This window comes from Emys orbicularis, chromosome 13 (assembly GCF_028017835.1).
Source record: "Emys orbicularis isolate rEmyOrb1 chromosome 13, rEmyOrb1.hap1, whole genome shotgun sequence".
NCBI lineage: Eukaryota > Metazoa > Chordata > Testudines > Emydidae > Emys > Emys orbicularis.
The window spans coordinates 1,667,514-1,692,900 of record NC_088695.1 but is presented as its reverse complement, the minus strand read 5'-3'; the positions used below and the strand labels follow the sequence as shown (position 1 = coordinate 1,692,900).

At 46.8% G+C, this 25,387-nt stretch overlaps 1 protein-coding gene across 1 annotated transcript in view; it reads right to left on the bottom strand.

Annotated features, from left to right (window-relative positions):
• Positions 1-12,793, bottom strand: part of LOC135887342 (tripartite motif-containing protein 10-like) — a 30,253-nt gene extending 17,460 nt beyond the window's left edge. The window contains exon 1 of the mRNA XM_065415106.1: positions 12,272-12,793. Within this exon, the coding sequence (XP_065271178.1) occupies positions 12,272-12,793 (522 nt within the window). The remainder of the gene's footprint in view (positions 1-12,271) is intronic.
• Positions 12,794-25,387: the final 12,594 nt, after the last annotated feature.

Here is a 25,387-nt window from a genome sequence, read left to right as displayed (position 1 = left end):
CCGGCGCTGGCTACGTGCCCCGGGCTGCGGAGTGCGCACCTGGGTTGGGGGGGAGGAGGAGGGAGCAGGGGGAGAAAGAGAAGGGGGGCATACAAGGCTTCCTTAAGCGGGGCAGTCGCCCTGCGGCCCCGACCACCGCGCCGCCTGCCGGGAGGGCTCCGCGCCATACGCGGCGAACTATATGGGCCTGTGGTGCCTGGAGTGGACCCCGGCCCCCGCCATCCCGGAGCATCCCCCCCCCCGCCCTGGAGCTTCCCTGCCTGAAAGAAAACAGCTGGTGCCTCTCCCTTGCTTGTGCTGCCCCCTGCCTGCCGCTGTTTCTGCCTAGGGCTATAGCAGCACAGGAGGAGGGGGAGGGGGCCAGCCTGGGGACGGGGGAGGAGGGAGGATGCACACTCACACATGTTTTGCAGCCCTCCCCTCCCCTCGGACATCTGGAGTGGACCTCACTCACCTGAGCAACTGCTGGGGCTTTGGTGAGTGTTTGATCCTGTGATCCACACCACTGGCAGTCACCTTCACCCCCCCCCCCCAGCACCCACCACAGGGGAGATGGGGGAGGGGGGCTTCCTAGACCTGAGCACTGGGGCTTGGGTGAATTTTGTGACGCCCTCCCCCACCCCCACAGCCACCACCCTGCAGTCCCCACTCCTGCCCCATGCTGGGCAAGGGGCAGCCCCATCCCCCATCCCCAGTGAGGCTATGGTGAGGGGCAGCAGCAGGGGAGGCCACACGTGATGGCAAACCCCCCCCCCCAGTACCCACCAGAGGGGGGCGAGGGGGCTTTCTGGACCTGAGAGAGGCCCTAGGAGCATGTGCAGTAACCGTGGTGCAGAGTGAGTGTGCTGCCGGGGGGGGGGGGGGGGAAGAGGAGGGGTCCCTCCCCTGGAGTTTGCTGCTGCCAGTGGGGGGTGAGTCCTCTCTGGCCCTAACCCTGGGGCAGCCTGTCTGCACCCCAAGTTCCTCATCCCCAGCCCTGCCCCACCCCAGAGCCTGCGCCCCCAGCACCCCAACCCTGAGCACCCTCCTGCACTGTGAACCCCTCATCCCCAGCCCCACCCCAGAGCCTTCACCTGAGGGGAAAAACACACAACTTAAAGTTGGTGGTCAGTTTGGAGTATCATTGTGTTTAGCACAATACTTGATTATTTTACACCCTTTAAAGTATATAACTAGTCGTATACAGTGTTACGAAGTGGGAATGTTCTTAATATTTTCTCTGAATACTGTGTGGGTGCCTCAGTTTCCCCTATGCATTTCTTAAGGATCTAGATGGTGGGATAAGGGGGTGTGATTGTTGTAGAGCCCTAGAGGGCCAGTGTGATGGTGTCTGCACAGAGAATGGCCGACACCCTGTCTCTGGACAACTAATGGCCTGGGCCGCTCTCCTGCAAGGTGCCAACTGAAGGTGTTGGAGCACAAAGAGATCAGGTGGCCTCCTAATGCCTGGAAAAGAGACAAAGGCCAGAGGAGGGAGTGTCAGTGCCTGTGCGGACTTCCGGGAAGCGCATGGTGTGGAAGGGGATGCTGGGATGCTCTGGAACCACTCCTTCAACGCCAGTCAGGACTCTGGGGGAGCCTCCTCTCTCTGAGCATACTGTCTCCAGGGCAAGAAGCTCACACCTTCCTGGGTCTGACCTCGGAGTATTCAGCATGCCCTTCCACACCGTGCGCTTCCCGCAGCGAGTCCGCCCAGGCGGGGTCCTGGGGCAGCCAGAGGTCCCTGCACCCCAACTCCGCAGTCAGACGTGACTCTCAGCCAGCCGGGAAAACAGAAGGTTTATTAGACGACAGGAACACAGTCTAAAACAGAGCTTGTAGGTACAGAAAACAGAACCCCTCAGTCAGGTCCATCTTGGGGGGGTGGGAGCCCAGACCCAAGTTCTGGGCCTCTTCCCATTTCCCAAGCCAGCTCCAAACTGACACTCCCTCCTCTGGCCTTTGTGTCTCTTCCGGACAAGGAGGCCACCTGATCTCTTTGTCCCCAACACCTTCAGTTGGCACCTTGCAGGGGAAACTGAGGCACCCACACAGTATTCAGAGAAAACATTAAGAACATTCCCACTTCGTCACAATAGCTGCAACAAAATATAATACTGTGTATTGAAGCAGGCAAGTGCTGCTTCTGACTTTCCACTTTTAATTGACTCTTGTAATCTTGTGGCGCCAATGCGTTGTAGCTTCATTTTATCCCAGCAACAAATTCTTGATTTGTAGGACCACTAACAATCAACAATGGATTTTTCTCATAGTGATATTGTGCAATAAAGAGAAACTTAAATACTTATGGCTTCCAGTCTTTGTTTACACTATTTAATAAAATATATATATCGGCTTACAGGGCGGGAGCGGGGGGGCACCAACATTTTGGGCACCACCAAAAATTATACAAACCTGCCGCCTATGCTCCACGCCACTCCGGTTGGCAGGCAGGGAAGGACCTGGGCTGCCCTGCTGGGCTTGCTGCAGGGTGCTCCCCTCCTCCATGCCGCCGCCCCCTACAGGACGGCCAGAGCAGCAACCAAAAAGAAAAAAGAAAAAAGAAAAAAACCTGCGGGGCGGTCAAAGTGGCAAAGCGCAAAAAAAAAAAAAAAAAAAAAAGGATTGGAGGGAATGCCGCCCCTTCGAATCTGCCGCCCCAAGCAGGAGCTTGCTCGGCTGGTGCCTGGAGTGGGCCCTGGCTGGGATGCCTTCCAAATGCAAACATTACCTGTGTGGAAGCAGAAAAGGGAACTGTCAGAAAAGAACTGCAATGCATGACAGTTTGTTAGCAAGAGTCAGGCTAACTGTAGGCCTGATAACGCGAGATTTGTAGAAGCGAGGAATGTGAGAGGCGGGTGAGATAGTACTGTGTGAGGAGTTATTGTGACCTGTGACCTTGTATAGATAAGGTGTAGAAGACCTTGGATAGATAAGGTATAGAAAATATTGCCTGTCGGTAGGAGTCAAAACAATTAAAGTAAAATACCAAGATGACATATGTATAACAAGATACAGCTGTCCCTCATTATTTTTGTAATGAAAGGTATAAATGCTTGTTGTAATTAGGTATCAGGGAGAGAGACCTGCTTGGCTCTCTCCCTCTGCACACTGTGAGAGTGAATAAAGCTTCTGACTTGCTGCACCCAATCAAAAGAGTGAGAACTCAGTTTTTCTCCGACAATTTGGGGGCTCGTCCGGGATGGCAACGCCCTCAGAGGCACCGGCAGTTACTACGGATCGTTCCCCTTCGAACCCCATGGCGCCACAATAGAGGTAAGAGACCTTTTGAAATCTCTATTGGGGTGTCGGAGGAGGACTGTCCGTGGAGCCGTCTGTCCCTGTTGGGCTCACGCCATCCGAACTTATTGACTGTGCAGCAAGGTCAGATGCTGAGCGGCGTAGGGGAAGTGTTTGCCGCCCCCTGTATGCATATGCAAGGTGCATAGGTTTGCACCTGTGTTGAGGGGTTTTTACTGCCTCAGCAGGAGGGGTTTTTACCGCCTCATAGTCCGGACAGAGGGGTTGTTTACCGCCTCAGGTGATGCATCGAGGTACTTGGGAATAGTACCTGAGGTACTTGGGATAGTACCTGGAGAAGGCCTTGGTGAATGTGTGGTGCTGTGTGAAGTGTGAATTGAGTGAATTGAGTGTTACCGGAAGACGCCCAGAGTACTCTGCGAAGTCTTTTGGCTCGTGACCAGAACTACTCTAACGCAAGCCCGGTAACTAGAGGATCTTTTAGGAGATCCGACCCACGGTAAGCTAACTCGGCCTGGCATCGTCCGGCGAGGAGGCTGCCTGGGTCTAGGAGTGTGTGAACCCATCTTCCCTTCCCTTTTCCACTCCGTGTGAGCCACTGACAGTCTGACCATCTCACTGGATGCAACAGAGTAAGCGGCGCCGTCTCTCTGAGATTAGCCGACGCTCTTTGCTGAAGGGAGGTGTAGGAGGTCATGGTTACCCTCGTTAGTCACTCCTGTGTGAATACCCTGTAGGGAGAAATCCTTAGTTTATTAGCCGCTAGCGCGGACAGGGCATCCTCCTCCCTGTGTGTGTGATTGGAAAATGGGTGGGGGACAGTCTAAGGATTCCCTCTCACCCCCTAAGGGTACCCCAGCTTATTTTATGTACGTACATTATGGTCCATCAACCTGCAGGTATTTAGATAGTTGGAATCTTTACACGCGTGAAAATCCATCTAAACAATGCCCACTAGAAGGTACCTTCGATTTAGATAAACTTAAATATCTCAAAGAAACCCTAACTTCACCAAAAGCCTCTGATAAGCAGTGGGCGCAATTTGTCTGTTGGTGGGAGGAAGCTACAAAGAGACTCCACGAGTCTCGGGTGCGGAGTCTAAAGGACTCCCAGGAAAAGTTAAGACACCAAGTATATAATTTACAACTTAAATGTAAAGCATCAGACAGTCTTTCTGCTCCAGTAATTCCTTCTGCTCCAGTGATTCCTTCTGCTCCTCTTTATCCCCAATTAGTTAAACCTGAGAGTGAGGAGGAAACTGCTGAGGACATTGTAGATTTTTTCAGTAACGTTCAGCAGCAGCAGCAGCCCGTGCCTCCTCCTCCCCCTCTGCCGAATGTGTCTGCTAACGAATCTCACCCGGCAGTGTCAGTTTCACCACCACGTGTATCAGCTGCACACATTGTTCTTTCTCCTCCTGAGAGAGGAGCCTCCTCTCCACCACAGAGGAGTGATTCTGATCTTCCCAGTAGCAGTTCTCCTGAGACATCCGAAACCTCTGAGGAGGGTGCCCGTTATTTTACTAGAAGCGTGGCACAGGCATTCCAGCTTCCTTTAAGAGAACTGCCCGGAACTACGGGACGGTTAGTTACAGTGCATGCCCCGTGGTCACCCGGAGACCTGAGAAACTTGGTAAAGGAATTTCCTAATATCAGAGAGGAGCCAGAAAGATTTAGAGAGGAGCTCCACATGGTGGTTCAGTGTTATAATCCATCTTGGGCAGACATGAATCAACTCTTACGGATGATTATGCCAGCCGAAGTTCGGCAACGGCTTACTAGACAGGCAGCTTGGCCAGGTGCCGACCCTGGAATCGATCGTGGTTTGACAGAGGCTAGGGACCGTCTCTTAAATGCTATTACGGAGGTCTGCCCCAAGAAGACAGATTGGACAAAGATTACCTACTGTAAACAGAATAAAGGGGAGTCCCCAGCTGATTATCTGGATAGACTGACTAAGGTTTTTGAACAACATTCAGGAATTGCTCAGCCAGCTGAAAATGCTAGAGAAGCAGTAGGGGCTGCTTTTGTTCAGGGGCTCTTACCAAAGATTCAGCAGCAGTTAAAAACTATCTGCATAGGCTGGCAAACTAAGCCCCTTTCTGAATTGGTGACAGTCGCCAATCATTGTACAGCTTGCATAGAGCAGAAGAAAGAGAATACTGAAACTAAACTGTTAACCTTGCAGTTAGAAACTTATCAAAACAAGGGCCGTGGGGGAATGAGAGGAGGACGAGGACGAGGTCGTGGGCGAGGAAGAGGGAAAGGTCCCTCGTATCCTGCCCAGTCCAGGCACAATGCATGTTACATTTGTGGCCAAGAGGGACACTGGAAAGATGCGTGCCCAGCCCGAGTATCTCGAAACCCACTACCTCCTTTCCCAAATCCTGAAGCGTCTACTTTTACCCCACAAACTACCTCTTACTAGGACAGCCTGAGGGAACGTAACTGCATCATGAATCCTTTAATTCCCATTAATCAAGAGGGTCCCTATGTAAATTGTGAAATTGCAGGACAATCTGTTACTTGTCTTGTGGATACTGGAGCTAGTAGATCTGCTCTAAGATCCTCGGAGTTTCCTTCTGTTCCTTTGTCAACTTTGTCTGTAAATGCCGTTGGCATTTCAAATCAACCTGTTTCGCATCCCGTCACAAAACCCCTTGCTATTTCACTAGGGCCCCTTTCTAACAAGCATGCATTCTTGCTCAGCCCCTCCTCTCCTGTGAATCTGCTGGGAAGGGATCTTTTGTGTAAATTAGGCTGTACTATCTATTGCACACCAGATGGCGTATTCTTACAGGTTCCTGATGAGAATACTAATCTAGTGTTGGCTACACTCCACATAGAGGAGCCAGCTAAATTAACAACAACTCTTAGCCCTGACCTTGTGCACTTGTTATCACAAGTTCCCCCCTATCTCTGGTCTCGGCATGCCAATGAAGTGGGTCAGATCCGGACTGCAGAGCCGGTTAAGATTTTTGTTGATCCTTCTAAAGCTTTGCCAAGGGTTCCACAGTACCCTCTGCGTCCTGAGGCAGAGGAAGGTATAGCCCCAGTAATGGAGTCTTTATTACAGCAGGGTATTATTGTTGCTACCACCAGTTCTTGTAATACCCCTATCTTTCCTGTAAAGAAGCCAGGAAAGAACACCTATCGGTTTGTTCAAGATCTCCGCGCGATTAATGCTGTTGTTTTGCCTTCATTTCCTGTGGTTCCAAATCCAGCTACAATTCTTTCTTGCATTCCACCTTTAGCTACTCACTTTACTGTTGTGGACCTTTGTTCAGCTTTCTTTTCTATCCCCATTCACCCTGATAGTCAGTATCTGTTTGCCTTTACCTATAAAGGACGCCAGTACACCTGGACTCGGTTACCCCAAGGGTATACTGAGTCCCCATCCTTGTTTTCCCAGATCCTGAAGAAGGATCTGGATGATGTGGTTTTTCCAGGTAAATCAGTACTTATACAGTATGTGGATGATCTTTTGTTGGCATCCCTTTCCTTTGAATCTTGTAAAGTTGATACTTTGGTTCTATTGACTGCTTTAGCTGCTAAGGGTCATAAGGCATCCCGAGAAAAACTACAGCTGTGTCAGCCCAGGGTTCATTACCTTGGTCATGATATTTCCCCTGGTACTCGTCATTTATCAGATTCTCGGATTTCAGCTATTCTAAATATGCCTAGGCCTGGTACTATTTCTCAAATGCGTACTTTTCTTGGCATGACTGGGTACTGCAGACAGTGGATTTTAGGTTATGCAACAGTGATTAAACCCTTACAGGATCTGACTAAGTCAGATACTCCTGAGCCTCTTCCTTGGTCTCCAGAGGCTGAACAAGCTTTTGTTGCTATCAAGCAAAGCCTGTCCAGTGCACCAGCCCTGGGACTTCCTGATTATGCTAAACCATTCACTCTTTTCTGTCATGAGCGTAATGGGTTTGCTTTGGCCGTACTAACGCAAAAGCACGGAGATAAACACCGTCCCATTGCTTATTACAGCACGGCCCTAGACGCTGTGGCAGCTGGATTTCCCCCTTGCCTGCGTGCTGTGGCTGCAGCAGCCCTTTCTGTTCAAGTATCTGAATCTATTGTCTTAGGATCTCCTTTGATTGTTGCTGTTCCTCATGCTGTGGCTGCACTCTTGTTAAAATCTAAGACACAGCATTTATCCACTTCTCGTCTCACAAAATATGAGCTTGTCTTGTTATCTTCGTCTCATATTACTTTGGCTCGTTGCCCTGTTTTAAATCCTGCTTCCTTGTTGCCTGGGCCAGAAGACGGAGAACCACATGACTGTGTGTCTGTGACATCGGTTCTCTCCCGTCCGAGAGATGATTTACTAGATGTGCCCTTGCAAAATCCTGATCTTATTTACTTTGTGGATGGTTCATGCTTGCGAGATTCTAAGGGTAAATTGGGTGCTGGTTATGCTGTGTGCTCTGCACACGCTGTTATTGAAAGTGCTTTTATTCCTTCTGTGTTTTCTTCTCAAGTAGCTGAACTTGTGGCTTTAACTCGTGCCTGCATTCTAGCTCAAGATCAAGCAGTTACAATTTATACAGACTCTCGTTATGCTTTTGGAGTGGTACATGATTATGGTTTGCTCTGGAAGTATAGAGGTTTCCTTACATCCACTGGTTCTCCTATTAAGAACAGTCTGTATGTATCTGCTCTTTTGGATGCCCTTTTATTGCCCAAAGCTATAGCTGTTGTTAAATGTATGGCTCACCAGACCCCTCATGATGAAGTTACCCGTGGAAATGCTTTGGCAGACTCTGCAGCCAAAGCAGCGGCCCTTTCTGCACCTCAGGCTGAATATACTTGTGCTTTGATTGAACAGCCTCCAGTAGCCTCCCTTGAGGATCTGGCCAAGATCCAGGAAGCAGCACCTGTAGCTGAGAAACGTTTTTGGAGTGCTAATGGCTGTATTCTACACCCTGATCATCTTTGGCGTGCCCCAGCTGGTCGCCTGGTTGCACCGAAGATGCTAATGCCCTATCTTGCTCGTGTATACCACGGAATGGCACACGTGAGCAAAGGGGGGATGGTTGCTGCAGTTAACCGAGATTGGTGTGCATTCGGGTTCCCAGTCATTGCACATCACTACTGTCAACAATGTGTGATTTGTCAGCAGCATAACATTGGTAAAGCTGTTAAAGTTAGGCAGGCAGCTCACCCTCCCCCTTGGGGACCTTTTGTAAATATTCAGATTGATTTTATTCAATTGTCTAAATGTTGTGGTTATGAATATGTATTGGTTTTAGTGGATGTATTTTCAAATTGGGTTAAAGCTTTTCCCTGCAGGAAAGCAGATGCCAGGACTGTTGTGAAACTTCTGCTTAAAGATTTTGTACCACGATTTGGCATTCCTGTGAGTATCAACAGTGACCGTGGAACTCATTTTACTGGACAGATTGTAAAAGAGTTATGTGCAGCTTTGCAGATCCAACACAACCTTCACTGCCCCCACCATCCGCAGTCTGCCGGGGCAGTGGAACGCCAGAATGGAATTCTGAAAAATAAACTGGCCAAGATTTGTGCTGAAACAAACTTGAAGTGGCCAGATGCCCTTCCTCTGGCACTAATGAGTATGAGAGCCACTCCCAATCGAAAGACTGGACTCAGCCCTCATGAGATTCTGACAGGGCGCCCGATGCGACTGCCAACTGCGCCCCCACTGACCCTAGCTCAGATGGACATTCATTTAATGGATGACACAATGCTTAAGTATTGTCAGGCTCTAATGAAATGTGTTAAGTCTTTTTATACACAGGTGAAAGAAGCACTACCCAAGGATCCTGTGCAACCCTGCCACTCGCTGGAACCAGGAGACTGGGTCTACATAAAGGTCCATCAGCGAAAGACTGCCCTGGCTCCACGCTGGAAGGGCCCTTTCCAAGTCCTGCTGACCACCAACACCGCTGTGAAGTGCCAAGGACTGCCCACCTGGACCCATGCTTCTCACTGCAAAAAGACTCCTCCACCTGGAGAGGATTCTCCAGCTGCTGATCAGCCTATTTCTCCTGCTAGATCTGCTGTGCCTCCTGGACAGCAGGGAAAAAGGACAAGGTGAAGTGCTAGTAACCTCTCCCTTGTCCACTGACAGATCTACAATACCTTTGAATTTTGTTACAGGAATCACACCAGTACAGGGTGAAGTGCTAGTAACCTCTCCCCTGCACTATGGTGAATCACAACTGCTTTTGAAGAAGAAAAGAAGAAACACCCGCTCTGCTGAAACCACCAAAGTCCAGGGATTCCTGACTACCAGAGACATTAAGAACTGGCCCTGGTGGAAGAGACGGAGCATTGTTTATTGGCAAGGAGGGAACTGTGGGGACCGTTCCTGGGAGTGTGGAGTCCAGTGGTGGGGTGGGTTCTTTCCAGGGGCAGGACTTTGTGCTTATGGACAGGTACCTTCAGGATGCACTGCCCTTTCTAATTGGCTTTCAGAAGATGAATATCAAAACCGCCTTGCCACCACTAGGACTACACCCACTAGTCCCTTGACCCCTGCCACCACCACTGTAACTTACCCAGATACAAACCGTACTGTATATTCCAATGAAACCCAGTGGCCAAGGCTTTCACATCTTAGTGATTTACTGGAATTTTGTTCAGAGAAATTATTTTTTAAAGTTCAGGATAATGTATATGAGCGAATAATTGAATGGAAAACAAATGGATCAGTAGAGATAGAAATACATAATATCACTACCAACGAACCCCAAGAATTAATAGTTGCAATTGATGGGTTCTATAATGAAGTAGATATGATGGTTGTTCCTGGAACTTGTACTGTGTTAAATGAGAGAGGCCCTTATTGTTATTTGGTCACCCAATTAGTGGATAATCAGACAAATACCCAAAGAGTTTGTTCTGCCACTGGAAATTTTACCTGCATAGAAAGTATTCCAGTGACTAATAATGTGACCTGTACCTTATTGCAATACACCCCCTCTTATACCATTAATGTTAATGCCTCCCGGAAATACATAAAGGTATTTGACCAACAGATGTGGTATAGTACTACACCAAAGAAAGATGTAGTAGGATATCGGTGGACTGTGATTAATACTACACTAGGGACTGTTAAATTTTCATTACCCTTATCCAGTTTCCAGATTACCTCTACATACCCGAATTGCTCACAGGGGGCTGCCATTAGATTAGCACAACAGAGGGCTTGGGTTATTTCCTCTAGAAAGAAGAGAGACTTGACCGGATCCCTGTGGGATGGGGCCAATAGTGCAGCAGCAGTTTGGAATATTTTTAAGAACCAGGAACATGATGAGAAATTGGGCCAACTAGAGAAGGCCATAGGCCTCGTTTCTGGAGCACAACTAACCCAGGTACAAGCTGGAGTTGGTGAGTTACATGTTATTTCCGCCCTTAGTTCTATGACCCAGAAGTTGCTAAGAGAGATGGTACTGAATATCACTGAGGCTGGGAAGGCATTGCAGTGGGATCTAGCATGTTCAGAGACTCAGGATTTCCTGAATGACCAGCTGATGTCCATTCGGAAAGATCTAGAACATCAGGCTTGGCCCACTGCCCTTACAGACACATCAGGGGTACCATCTGACCTGTGGCCATGGAGACTTACTTGGAAACTTTCTGGATGGAAGTGCGGACGTTCTCAGTGCTCCTTCCAAGCATATGGACCGGTAAGGGGGGTGTGGGCTCCCACATACCGTATCCTGCCGGGTCCATGGGGAGGATGCATGTGGGATTGGATAATTCACCGAGACATCTGGGAAATTAGACCACCTGGTATGCCCAATCGATTTTTAGTCAGTGCTCCTGGGATTACACCTGACATTTGGATGGGGTTAGGTAGTCTATGGACATTGTGGCCATTAGAACCCCCACAGCTTCAGTGTAACCGTAAACTGAAGCCAGGAGAAGTTGTCACGGTTTATGACTACGTTTGCTGGGAGGGTAGTGGACAAGGAACTACACTGACAGGACACTTACTTTTTCAAGCTAATGATAGCTGTGTGTATGTTAATGACACCACATTACAAGACATACATTTTAATCTCACTACCACTGCAGGCAATCATATTATTTACTGGCCTGCAGACAGAGCTTTTCAAGTAGCCCTTAGGTTCCAGATACCCTTTAATTGGACTAGTTTAGTACCTGATAGATTTCAGAATTTGTTCTCACTGTTACCAGAGATTCAGAAAATCTCTAAAATACAAGGGCGAATTCACATGCTTCAAAATATATATCCAGTTGAAAAGTATGCCTTTCAGACTGCTTATAGAGTATCCACTTTATGTACTAAGTATGATGTATTGTGCTTTGTAACTAAGGCTGTACAACAACCCCATTATAGTTTTGCTATGGGAATGTTATTGCTTGTATTGTTATTAATTAGCTTAGGATTATGTTATTGTTGTTGTAAAATACGTAATAATAGTAATACCTTTCATGTTCATGCTAATCATGCATTGTCATTACATCCAATCAGAACCGCTAAATTGGAAACACCTGATATAGAATCAGAGGTCCAGGACTTGATGCAAATAGAGGTTTGAGAATGTTTGTTGTACTAAAAGTACAAAAGGGGGGGTTGTGGAAGCAGAAAAGGGAACTGTCAGAAAAGAACTGCAATGCATGACAGTTTGTTAGCAAGAGTCAGGCTAACTGTAGGCCTGATAACGCGAGATTTGTAGAAGCGAGGAATGTGAGAGGCGGGTGAGATAGTACTGTGTGAGGAGTTATTGTGACCTGTGACCTTGTATAGATAAGGTGTAGAAGACCTTGGATAGATAAGGTATAGAAAATATTGCCTGTCGGTAGGAGTCAAAACAATTAAAGTAAAATACCAAGATGACATATGTATAACAAGATACAGCTGTCCCTCATTATTTTTGTAATGAAAGGTATAAATGCTTGTTGTAATTAGGTATCAGGGAGAGAGACCTGCTTGGCTCTCTCCCTCTGCACACTGTGAGAGTGAATAAAGCTTCTGACTTGCTGCACCCAATCAAAAGAGTGAGAACTCAGTTTTTCTCCGACACCTGGTAATCCACAGCAGCCTCATCAACAGGAAGCACAGCGTGGTCTTTGTGACTGCGGGACTCTCTGCACACCACACAGATGGGGGTTTGATCCACTTCACAGAAGAGTTTCAAAAGCTCCTCATGTTTTTCACACGCTTTCTTCCCCCCTGGCTCTGGGATTTTTTTGGTTATTTCAACTACATTCCTCAGCTCCCGGTTGGGCTGGAATTCCCCTTCCCGGAACCGTTCTCTGCACTGAGGGCAGGGATACCGGGGGGAGACTTTGGACTCCTTGCAGTACTGAGTGATGCAGGATCGGCAGAAATTGTGCCCGCACTTGAGAATCACCGGATCGTTAAAATAAGCCAGGCAAATGGAACAGATAACAGCCTCTTGGAGATCTTTTACCCGGCTTCTCGAGGCCATGGCACCTACGAGAAATAAGAAAGTAAGTTTCATTTTCACTTTGCTCAGAAATGTGTTTATCCCCGATAGGAGCTGGCCTCCGCCCTTCCTGCAGCTGCCTGCTTCCGGCCTCATTGCTGATCTGTTGTGAATGTGTTCGCTGGGCCCTGGGATCCTTCCGTTCTGGAAAGGAGAAAATATAAGGAGCTAGGACTCAGGAGAGAGGTCTATAAAATAATGACTATATTGAACTCCTACATTTGTACAGATTAGACTTTAAACAAATATTTCCCCATGCAGTCATAAAACAGAATTAAGTAAATCAAGTCACTGAAGAGATACAAGTATCAGGGGATAGCCATGTTAGTCTGTATCCACAAAAACAACGAGGAGTCCGGTGGCACCTTAAAGACTAACAATTTATTTGGGCATAAGCTTTCTGAAGAAATGGTTTTTTTACCCATGAAAGCTTATGCCCAAATAAATCTGTTAGTCTTTAAAGTGCCACTGGACTCCTTCTTGAAGAGATACAAGCATTTTCTAAATAAAAGAGCCAGTCATAAAATCCCTCATTCCATGCCCACAAAAACTTTATAGAGGCCAACAGTATTGGCAGAATTATGCCCAAAATATGCGATTATACTTTCCTTCAGCCATCATAGTTAGAAATAATTTTTTAAAATTTCAAAACAGGATCTGATGTGAATTAGAAATAGATCAGAGTTGCAATGTTAGTTTGATTGGGACTGGAACTTTGCCAAAGTTCTGGTGTTCTCGATCTAATCAGATCCATTTCTAATACAAATAACAGATGTAATTTTATTATTACTGTATGTTGCAACTTGTAAAAACTTCCTACGAGTTATCTAAACAATTAAATTAAAAATCCAGAACTATAGAGTGCCATGTTAAATCCGCTTTTTAATTTATTTGAAACATTCAACTACATTCAGCTGGGACTGGACAGCTTCCTCCTCCCAAACACTGATGAGGTCCAACACCTCACCATTGCTCCATACTGGGGATCGCCTGGCCCGTGGAGGCACGGTCACCTGGAAAGATGCGCTGAGAGCCACGCCTGGCTGAGCAAACAGGAAGGGGATTTTCAAAATTTCCAGAGAATTTAAAGGGTGGTTCTGATGATTGGTCACCTGAGGGCAGGGCAGTAGAGTTCAAAGTGATGACCAGAGTGGCTAGACAGGTATTGTGGGACACTTCTGGAGGCCGATCAGAGCGCATTAACAGACCAGGGTGTCCACACTGGCTCCGCAGTGCTCCAGCGGGGGCACATCAAACGTTATTCCACTCGCCGAGGTGGAGTACCGGGAGCACTCTATCCGCGGAGTCAGAGCGCTCTATGTGCCTTGCCAGTGTGGACGTGTCGTGAGTTAGAAAGCACGGATTGGCTGATAAGCATCATGGAGCACCAAGCGGACTCGATCGAGGCGCTCATGCAGACGGAGCACTACTGCGCCCCCTGCAGCCCTTGTCCCACAACTCTTTCCCTTGTGCCCCCATGTCACCTCCAACCCACTTTCCCCAACATCCTGGTTCTTATTGCCACCAGCTGCCTCCAGCACCTGTAGCTTCACCACCCAGCCCTGAAAACTATGACGCTTACCCTCTGCACTCAACCCCCATCCCCATGCAGTACAGCCAGCCTGAAGTGCAGCACTCGCTGCACAGCACTCCAGACAGGAAGGCTGAGTGTGATAACAGGACATACGCAAATCTGTGATTGTACCGTTCCCCACCCCACCCCCTTGCCCTTTCTGTTTCCCAAGCAGTTGTGTTTCTTTTCAATAAATGCATTTTCTTTTCAATACATTGATTTTTTGGCTTTGAAAACATTCTTTATTATTGCATAAAGTAAAAGATACCTTAGCCCAGGAAAGCAACAGGCACTGCAAGTCAGTGTAGCAAACACAGATTCCTACTAACATTGGAACCACTGCACTTCACTCCCGTGCAGGGCACCAAACATCACTTGTGGCTTTCAGCCTCAAATTGCTCCCTCAAGGCATCCCTAATCCTTGCAGCCCCGCACTGGGCCCTTCTAATAGCCCTGCTCTCTGGCTGTTCAAATTCAGCCTGCAGGTGTTGAATCTCCGTGGTCCATGCCTGAGTGAATCTTTCCCCCTTCCCTTCACAAATATTATGGAGGGCACAGCACGCGGATATAACCGCGGGGATGCTGTCATCGGCCAAGTCCAACTCTCCCATACAGAGATCGCCAGCGGCCCTTTAAACGGCCAAAAGCACACTCCACAGTCATTCGGCACCGGCTCAGCCTGTAGTTGAACTGTTCCTTGCTGCTGTCAAGGCTCCCTGTGTAGGGTTTCATGAGCCACGGCATTAACGGGTAAGCGGGGTCTCCAAGGATCACAATGGGCATTTTGACTTCCCCTACGGTGATCTTCCGCTCTGGGAAAAAAGTCCTGGCCTGCATCTTCCTGAACAGGCCAGTGTTCCAAAAGATATGTGTGTCATGCACCTTTCCGGGCCAGCCTGCGTTAATGTCAATGAAACGCCCACGGTGATCCACAAGCGCCTGGAGACCCATAGAGAAATACCCCTTCCGATTAACGTACTCGGATCCTAGGTGGGGTGGTGCCAGAATTGGAATATGCGTCCCATCTATCGCCCCTCCACAGTTAGGGAAACCCATTTGTGCAAAGCCAGCCACAATGTCATGCATGTTACCCAGAGTCATGGTTCTCCTGAGCAGGATGCGATTAATAGCCCTGCAAACTTGCATCAACACAATTCCAACAATTGGATTTTCCCACTCCAAACTAGTTAGCGACCAATCGGTGGCTGTCTGGAGTTGAAAGATGGTGCCAAATGTGGATGGAAGCACAGAAATTATTGGGATGCGAACCAATGCATCACAGGGCGTTGGGACAGGACCCAGAATGCCCTGCACCCCTTCCCACAAGCCACAGCGCCAAAATGGGAAGAGGTGCTCTGTGGGATAGCTGCCCATAATGCTCCATTCCCAATGTTGCTGCAATTGCCGCAAATGTGGCCACGACAGTGTGCTTGCAGCTGTCAGTGTGGACAGATGGTAGCGCTTTCCCTACTGCGCTCTCCGAAGGCTGGTTTAACTCAAGGCGCTCTACATCTGCAAGTGTAGACATGCCCTTAGCCTTCCTAATTTTATCCTTACATGCTTGTGTTGTTTTTTTATATTCATCCTTCACAATTTGACCTACTTTCCACTTTTTGTAGGACTCTTTTTTAAGTTTCAGGTCAAAAATGTTGAAATGTTTCTTTTGACATTTCAGAATGGATTGGTTCACATTTTTGTTTCAAAACATCTTTTCATTTTGAAATTTTATCTTACTTTTTAAATCAAAAGCAGAATGAAACATTTTGGTTTCATCAAAATGAAATGTGTTGATTGACCCAAAATGATTTTTTCCTACATTTTCATTTAATGGGAAATTTCAATGTTTTAAATTCCGATTCAGAATCAAAATAAATTTTGAAATGTCAGAACTTCCCATGGAACAGAAATTCTGTTTCAGCCACCTCTGCTGAAAACATGACACAAGTGTTATCTAATGGTTCAGTAACCACAAAGCAAATAAAAAAATGTATTATTTTTAATCTCTCTTTTTTTTTTTAGGGCTTATTCATGATTTTTGAATGCATGGCATTAGCAATACTGAATGTAGTTGAATGTTTCAAATAAATTAAAAAGTGGATTTAACATGGTACTCTATAGTTCTGCATTTTTAATTAAATTGTTTAGATAACTCATAGGAAGTTTTTAAATGTTGCAACATACAGTAATTACATCTGTTATTTGTATTAGAAATGGATCTGATTAGATCGAGAACACCAGAACTTTGGCAAAGTTCCAGTCCCAATCAAACTAACATTGCAACTCTGATCTATTTCTAATTCACATCAGATCCTGTTTTGAAATTTCTAACTATGATGGTTGAAGGAAAGTATAATGGCATATTTTTTGCCATAATTCTGCCAATACTGTTGACCTCTATAAAGTTTTTGTGGGCATGGAATGCAGGATTTTATGATCAGCTCTTTTATTTAGAAATGCTTTTATCTCTTCAGTGACTTGACTGACTTAATTCTCTTTATGACTGCATGGGGAAATATTTGTTTAAAGTTTAATCTGTACAGATGTAGGAGTTCAATATATTCATTATTTTATCTTTATATACGTCTCTCCTATCTCCTTATATTTTCTCCTGTCCAGAACTGAAGGATCCCAGGCTCCAGCGAACACATTCACAACAGATCAGCAAGGAGGCACAAGGCAGGCAGCTGCAGGAAGGGCGGAGGCCAGCTTCAGTCGGGGATAGACACATTTCAGAGCAAAGTGAAAGTTCAACTAATTTTCCTCTTTCTCGTAGGTGCCATGGCCTCGAAAAGACAGGAAAAAGCTCTCCAAGAGGCTGTTATTTGTTCAATTTGCCGGGATTATTGTAATGATCTGGTGATTCTCAAGTGTGGGCACATTTTCTACTGATCCTGCATCACTCAGTGCTGTAAAGACTCCAAAACCTCCCCCCCGTATCCCTGCCCTGAGTGCAGAGAACCGTTCCGGGAAGGGGAATTCCAGCCCAACCGGCAGCTGAGGAATGTAGTTGAAATAACCAAAAAATTCCCAGACCTAAGAGGGAAGAAAACATGTGAAAAACATGAGGAGCTTTTGAAACTCTTCTGTGAAGTGGATCAAACCCCCATCTGTGTGGTGTGCAGAGAGTCCCGCAGTCACAAAGACCACGCCGTGCTTCCTCTCGAGGAGGCTGCTGTGGATTACCAGGTAATGTTTGCATTTGGCCCAGACATGCTCGAACAATCAGAGCACCCATCTGAGACTATAAAACCAGCAACGTAATGAAACTAGGTTCCTACAGTGACAAGGTAGAAAAGCAGAAGGTACAATAAACATGGTACAGTCCCACAAGTGTCTCAACAGGAGTGTTGTATGTCACACACGGGAGGTAGTTGTTCTGTTCCACTCTGCACGGGTGAGGCCTCAGCTGGAGTACTGTGTCCCATTCTGGGCGCTACACATTCAAAAATGTGAACAAAAAGGAGAAAGTTCAGAGGAAAGCCACAAAAAGAAGAGATTTAGAAAACATAAGGTTGAAAGAACTGGGCATGTAAAGTCTAGAGAAGAGAAGGCTGAGGGGGGACCCAATAACAGTTTTCAACGATGTCAAAGGTTGTTACAATGAAGAGCATGGTCAGCAATTGTTTTCCATGGCCACCGGACTGAGTTTGCAGCAAGGGAGATTCAGGTTAGATATTAGCAAAATTTTTCTACCCATAAGGCTAGTTAAGCATTGGAACAAATTGCCAAGAGATGTTGTGGAATCTCAGCCACTGGCGGTGTTTAAGAACAGGTTTACTGGTCCTGCCTCTGTGGCTGGACGAGATGACCTCTTGAGGACACTTCCAGCCCTACATATTTATGATTCTATTATATGTAAAGGACAAAAGGCCTGAGGTGGTTAGCTTTTTTCCATCTTTATCATGGATAAAGAAGGATTTTTATTTTTTAAAAATCTTTTTATTTTTCAGCTTGGGGTGGGAGGGATTGGTTGTTTTTGTTTGTTTTTAACTTTAAAAATATCAGGAATGTGAAGTTTGATCGTCTTTGGTTTTGCTGAGGGACTTGTCAGCCACTTCGAAAATGTGTATCCTGAGTTTTCTCAATCCTTAATTAAAGGTGCAAGTGTATTGAGCCTTTACAATACAAAACTTTTCTCCAAAATTGTTCATAGGCATTTGAGATAAATGGGTTTTAGTAGATGCAAATAAAACCAGGCTTACTAAAGACCAACCAAATTGCTGGTCTCTACAGCAATGTGGTACAACTCCCTATCGTGGAAGCAGTTATTCTGGTATAAAGGTGCTTGTACCACTATATACACCTTTATACCAGTATAACTGACTCTCCATTAGGGGTTTCTACTTTAACTGTATTGGCTCCTAAAATGATACAATTGAGGCAGTACAAAAAGCTCGTGCAGTCCTCCCTGGGAGTTCTAAATAGAATTCCCCTCTCAATTAATCAGCTCTCATTTCTTATTATCAAGTTGTTATAATCATGCCAATTCTTCAGTGGTTCAGAATCCTTTAGGGCAGACAAGATTTGAATCTTGAATGTGAAAAGGACATGGAGAATCCAAAACAAAACATTCAGGCTCTCTTTATTCATCATTGACACAAACCCATTTCTTTTCCAGTTTAGCTACATTTCTGCAGAAGTTGATAATGCTAAGAAAGTGCTAATGCTTAGTACTGCTAGCTCCTGGCTTATGTCCTTGCCCTTTGTGCTTTGGGGACTCACCCTCCCCTCACCTTCCCCTCTGTTTCCAGTGAGTTGTTGGAGAAGGCTTGCATTGCACCCGAATATTAACCACAAAAAGAGGTTGGGACTTGGGAGTTATTTCAGAGTGAACAAACAACTGACTTCCTTCTTGATGTCTCAAACATGAGAATTACAAAACCTAATTTCCCCATACTAATTTCCCCCTACTGTTACTCACACCTTCTTGTCAACACTAAACTGGGGGAGTTGTAGATACACTGGAGGGTAGGGACAAGATACAGAGGGACCTAGACAAATTAGAGGATTGGGCCAAAAGAAATCTGATGAGGTTCAACAAGGACAAGTGCAGAGTCCTGCACTTAGCACAGAAGAATCCCATGCACTGCTACAGACTAGGGACCAAGTGGCTAGGCAGCAGTTCTGCAGAAAAGGACCTAGAGGTTACAGTGGACGAGAAGCTGGATATGAGTCAACAGTGTGCCGTTGTTGCCAAGAAGGCTAACGGCATTTTGGGCTGTATAAGTAGGAACATTGCCAGCAGATCGAGGGACGTGATCATTCCCCTCTATTCTGCATTGGTGAGACCTCATCTGGAGTACCGTGTCCAGTTTTGGGCCCCACACTAGAAGAAGGATGTGGAAAAATTGGAAAGAGTCCAGCAGAGGGCAACAAAAATGATTAGGGGGCTGTAGCACATGATTTATGAGGAGAGGCTGAGGGAACTGGGATTGTTTAGTCTGCAGAAGAGAAGAATGAGGGGGGATTTGATAGCTACTTTCAACAACCTGAAGGGGGGTTCCAAAGAGGATGGAGCTTGGCTGTTCTCAGTGGTGGCAGATGACAGAACAAGGAGTAATGGTCTCAAGTTGCAGTGGGGGAGGGTTAGGTTGGATATTAGGAAAATCTTTTTCACTAGGAGGGTGGTGAAGCACTGGAATGGGTTACCAAGGGAGGTGGTGGAATCTCCTTCCTTAGAGGTTTTTAAGGTCAGGCTTGTCAAAGCCCTGGCTGGGATGATTTAGTTGGGGATTGGTCCTGCTTTGAGCAGGGGGTTGGACTAGATGACCTCCTGAGGTCCCTTCCAACCCTGATATTCTATGATTCAACTGTTTGAAATGGGCCATCCTCATTACCACTCTCCTCCCCCCCCCCCCCCCCCCCGTTTGCAGTGAGTTGTTGGAGAAGGCTTGCATTGCACCCGAATATATATATCAACCACCAAAAAGAGGTTGGGACTTGGGAGTTATTTCAGAGTGAACAAACAACTGACTTCCTCCTTGCTGCCTCAAACATGAGAATTACAAAACCTAATTTCCCCATACTAATTTCCCCCTACTGGTACTCACACCTTCTTGTCAACTGTTTGAAATGGGCCAGTCTCATTACCACTACAAAAGTGATTGGTATTTGTGATGAACTGGGACTGTTCTTAATGTGGTCTTTGAATGCTGAGTGGGGAGTGTTGGCTGGGAAGGCAGGGGAGTGTGGCTAAGACGGTCTGCATTGGGGGATGGGAGACTGGCTGAGGGAGGATATCTGAGCATGTAACGTGAGAACCCAGGAAGGGGTTAGAGGCCAGGTGACACCTTTGCCCGGGAAATTGAACAAAGGCTGAGGGAGAGAGTGGCAGGAGCTGGCTGGTGGAATGGCTGGGAAGCAGACGGGGCTCTGACCCCCCCAATGGGCCTGTGGTGCCCCTGGGACCCCAAGATGGACTTAACTGAGGGGGTCCTGTTGTCTGTGCCTGCAAGACCTGTCTTGGACTGTGTTCCTGTTGTCTAAATAAACCTTCTGCTTTACTGGCTGGCTGAGAGTCATGGTGAATCGCAGGAAGCTGGGGGTGCATGGCCTTGTGTCCCCCCACTCTCCATGACAGTATTCTACTGATAATTAAATTGTCTCGTTAAACTGACCCCCCACCTGGTAAGGCAACTCCCATCTTTTCATGTACTATGTATAAATATACCTGCTACTGTATTTTCCACTTTATGCATCTGATGAAGTGGGCTGTAGCCCACAAAAGCTTATGCCCAAATAAATTTGTTCGTTGTTTTTAAAGATTTTTTTTTTTAGCCATGACTCAGCCAGCCAGGAAGTTACTGTCGTACTTGAAAATGGCAAGATACTTATTTCTCTCTCTATTTGACAGGATTTGGGGGGAAGGTTGACAATATGTTCTTCTAGGAGGTGGATAGGATTTGTTGGTTTAAGGCTCTGCTTTATAGGCTGGCTGGGTGAGTGATTTTGCTACCTTTTATGATTGCTGAAGGGCTGAATTTCTGTATTATCCATTTATTTTGTTAATGCTGTTGGGGTGGGGGGGGGGAGATTGTTTTGTTGTTGTTGTAAGGTTGATTAGTTGTGAGGGGGTCTAAATCTTTTTTCTTTTTTAAGTTTTTATGGCTGTCTTTTTTTTTAAACTATTGTTTAAATCTAACTAAATATACAGATGAAGTGGGGGTCATGGGGTCTCCCAGAGCTGATATATATTTGGGGGGGCTAGAGGTGGCAAATTAGGGAAACCGAGGAAGGGGGGGATTGAAGATTTATTTCTAGCAGTGAGAACAAATGGTGATTGAGCTACACCAGAGGGTTATTGGCAGAATAGAGACAAAATGGGGGAAGTAAAAACATGCAAAGGACAATGGGACCCGTTATTTTGACTGTATTGGGGAAGGTGTCATTTGTACTTTAAAAATACCCACCCCCCTTCCAGGGCTCTCCAAACTAGCCCAGGGAGCTTCAACCCCAGCTTCACAAACTGGGGAAACATAGATCTGAAAAATTTCTGGGCTTCCAACACCCACTGCAGCCATTTTCAAAATCATTGAGCTTCCCCTCCCCCAAAGGCTGAAATTTTCAGTCCTTGACTTCTGCCCTGTCTAAAGTATAAGTCTAAAGATTTTTTTTTCTTCTGTTAAAGTTGAAACAATTAGTTTCTCGGGTGTTAAGCCACAGTAACTCCAGTGGCTTCAGTGGAGTTAATTCTGCTTTATGCTGGGGTGAGTGCGAGAAGATTCAGGCCAAAACTTTGGGGTTGGGGGAGTGCAGAGGTTTTTTTTTTGGGGGGGGGGCAGTGTTTTGTTGTCCACATTGCAAATGGGTTTAAGTAAAGATCTTCCCCACTGCGAAAGCAAGATACCTCTCCCATCCACCTAAATGTCCTATGGCTGAACTGTACCCTAATCAACTCCTTACCTGAACTCCTAAATATCCCACTGCTGATCTGTATTGTTTTCTGTCTCACTGCTGATCCATACCACTGTCACCTCAATAGTCCCCTATCCTTTCTTACTAAATGTCCCCCCCTGCTGATTTATACCCTAGTCCCCTCCCTACACACCCCTCTCCCATTCCCTCAAAAGTCCTACTACTGATCCATACCCAATTCTCTAAACACACACTCCTCTCCAACCCCTAAATGTCCACCGACTCCATCCATTAATCCAATCCCCTAAATGTCCACTGACTCCACCCATTAATCCACCCCTAGATCCCCTCTCCACAGCAGGGAGTGGGGACCCTGGGTGGCAGCCCAGTTTGGAGCTAAAGACCTGGCAGCCGCCTGGCTTGGGAGCCAGATTTTCTTGTCAATTTGAAATTGATAAGACAGCTGATGTAAGGAACGCAGCGTCCTACCCTAACTACACCGACATAAGGCCTAGTAAGGCACTGTAGCAGGGTGGTCACCCACTCCTGCCTGGAAGGGCTGAAAACAGCCCTGGGAGGGGGCTGGGAGAGGGGAAAAGCTGGGCTGATTGCGAAGCGGCCGCAGCTGGCCCTATCAAGGCCAGGGAAGCCAAGTGTTGAAAGAGCTCTCTCTCTTGCCTGTTAAGAGGGAGGGACCTGGCTGCTGGGGAGTGTACCAAGGTACCTGAGGTGGAGAAGGGCTGGGAGAGGGCCAGAGGAGCTGGGGAGCTCTGGCCTGGAAACCCCCCAGGCTGCAGGCCTAGTGGAAGGCCACATAGGTACTGGGGGTGGCAGAGGGCAGCCAAGGGGTAGGCAGAGGCTGCAGGTCCTAACCCCCCTTGCCTATGATGAGTGGCACTTACACTGCAGTCTGCCCCAGGGCATGTGGTTATTAGGAGCTGATGAGTAATCCATCCTGGGGGCAGGGATACAGTCTAGGCCTGGTCTACACTGCTGCTTAAGTCACTTACTCCCTCTGATCGACTTATCCACCAGATTGGATAAACCGCTGTTGTTAGTGTAGACAAGCACTACCCAGTGTCTTAAAGAGAAGGAGCCAGGAGCTGGGCTTTGGGGCTGGTGTTTTTTCTCTAGGCATCATCCCTTGGAGTTGGACAGACGTTACAAGGCAAAGGGCTCCCGCGATAATCAGGGGTAACACGCTTTGGAACCAGGCTGGGTTGATGCTGCCTGTGCTCCTGGGGCAGGGACCTCAGAGCAAGCTAACACTGGGCACTGGGAGAAGAACAAAGTGGGGCAGGGCTGGAGCGGGGCCTGGAGAGAACGGCGGGGGTGGCACGTGGGGCCTAGAGTTAATTAGTTTGACACATTTTATTATCGCTTCATTAATCAGCTCTCCACTTGTGTAGCTGTGTCTTCACACCTGTCTATGGATGCATTGTGACTTTACACTCCACATGCTTTATGAAAATATGCTTATGAATATGGATATGACATAACTGGAATATGCTTTATGCGAAAGGTCTCATGTGAGGTATCATTGGAAAAGTTCTAATCAACTGAATGTGATTTTCCTATTTCTATGTATGTATCATTCCTGTATTAGAAGTTAGAAGTATGAAGGATAAATCTGAGGGCCATTAATGGTGCTTTAGGAACTTGATGGCTTCCTTTTACCAGAACAATTGGCTGCAAATGGTTTTGTTTACCTGCAAGCCTTCCTGTGTATGTGTGGGTCAGCCCATAAAGAATGGAGTCTGGGGTCTTACAGAGACATGTGACCATGTCACCTGATATGGGAATCGATCTTGAAGCTGGTGGGGGTGGGGAATCAAATCCCTACAGGGGGTGGGGAATCAAACAAAGGTTTCTCGCCTTAGGGAAATTCTATATAAGGCAGGGGAAGCAAACGATGAGGGTCTTCAGTTGGCTTAAGAGACGGTCTCCCCACCCCAAAGAGATACCCGAAAGCACCTGGAAACAAAAGGACTGTAACTACAGGGGTGGGTGAGAACAGGCTGGACCCAGGTCAGAAAAGGCAACTGACCTGAGAAAGACTTTACCTGAGATAACATCTAGGGTGAGGAATCATCATTTGTAACCAGTTTTTTAGTGTATTAAGCTTAGCTTTGCGTGTTTGTTTTATTTTGCTGAGTAACTTACTTGGTTCTGTCTGTCTTATGGCCACTTAAATCTTACTTTTTATACTTAATAAAATCACTTTTGTTTATTAATAAACCGAGTGTAAGTAACTGTTACTTGGGGGCAAACAATGTGTGCATCTCTCTTTCTTTGATAAAGAGGACGAACAATATGAACTTGTACTGTATACATTTTTATACAGTGTAAGGTAGATTTTTTTTCTGGGGTTTAGACCCCACTGGGGCTGGGTATCTGAGTGCTGCAGACAGGTATTTTGCTGAGCTGTTTTCAGTTTACATCTGCAGCTTTGGGGGGGGTGGCTGGGGCCCTGGGTCTGTGTTGCAGCAGGCTGGCGTGTCTGGCTCAACAAGACAGGGTACCGGGGGCACAGGCTGGCAGGGAAAACAGGCTCAGTGGTCATTTCAGCACATCAGGTGACAGAACCCATCACATGTATATATCACATTTTCTGGAAGAGCTAAATTATACTGGAATAGTCATGCCAGAGCAGCGATGGCGGTTCGTTTCTCCCATATAGACCAGCCCTAAGCCAAGAGAACTGCGGTTTTGGCGTCTGGGTAGCCAGGAAGGTGTTGTAGAAGCTGTATTGTTGCTGGCTGGGTGACTCTAATTGTTAGAATAAACCCCTAGTTTGGGGGATCCTCTCCCCATTCTTTGCCGTTTGCCCTGCTTGTGCACTCTGAGTGGCCCCCTGGGACCCCAGTCACAGGGTCACATTTCCAAGTTGAGGATCAGAAGCCAGAAAGTGGGTTAACAAAACCCAACATAGATTTTACTGGGGGGGAAATAGTGATTTTTTTTTTTTAATTGCTCATGTGTGTCTGACAAGAGATACTGAGTATAAACCCCCATGGCTGATTGAGACCATTAGAAACATTACCTGGATAGCTTTTGTTCTCGTAGGGCAGTGGTCTCCAACCATTTTAGGCCCATTTCAGTAGCTCGGTTGTCTTCTCCCCATTGCTGTAATACACGTAGATCTCATTTCCCCATCTCCAGATTTAAATTCCAACATTGTTCCTCTGCATTGGATCAGTATCTGGGTGTTGTCCTGTATGCCCAAGGGCTCTTCCTTGAACCCCTGCAGGGTAAGGTCCATG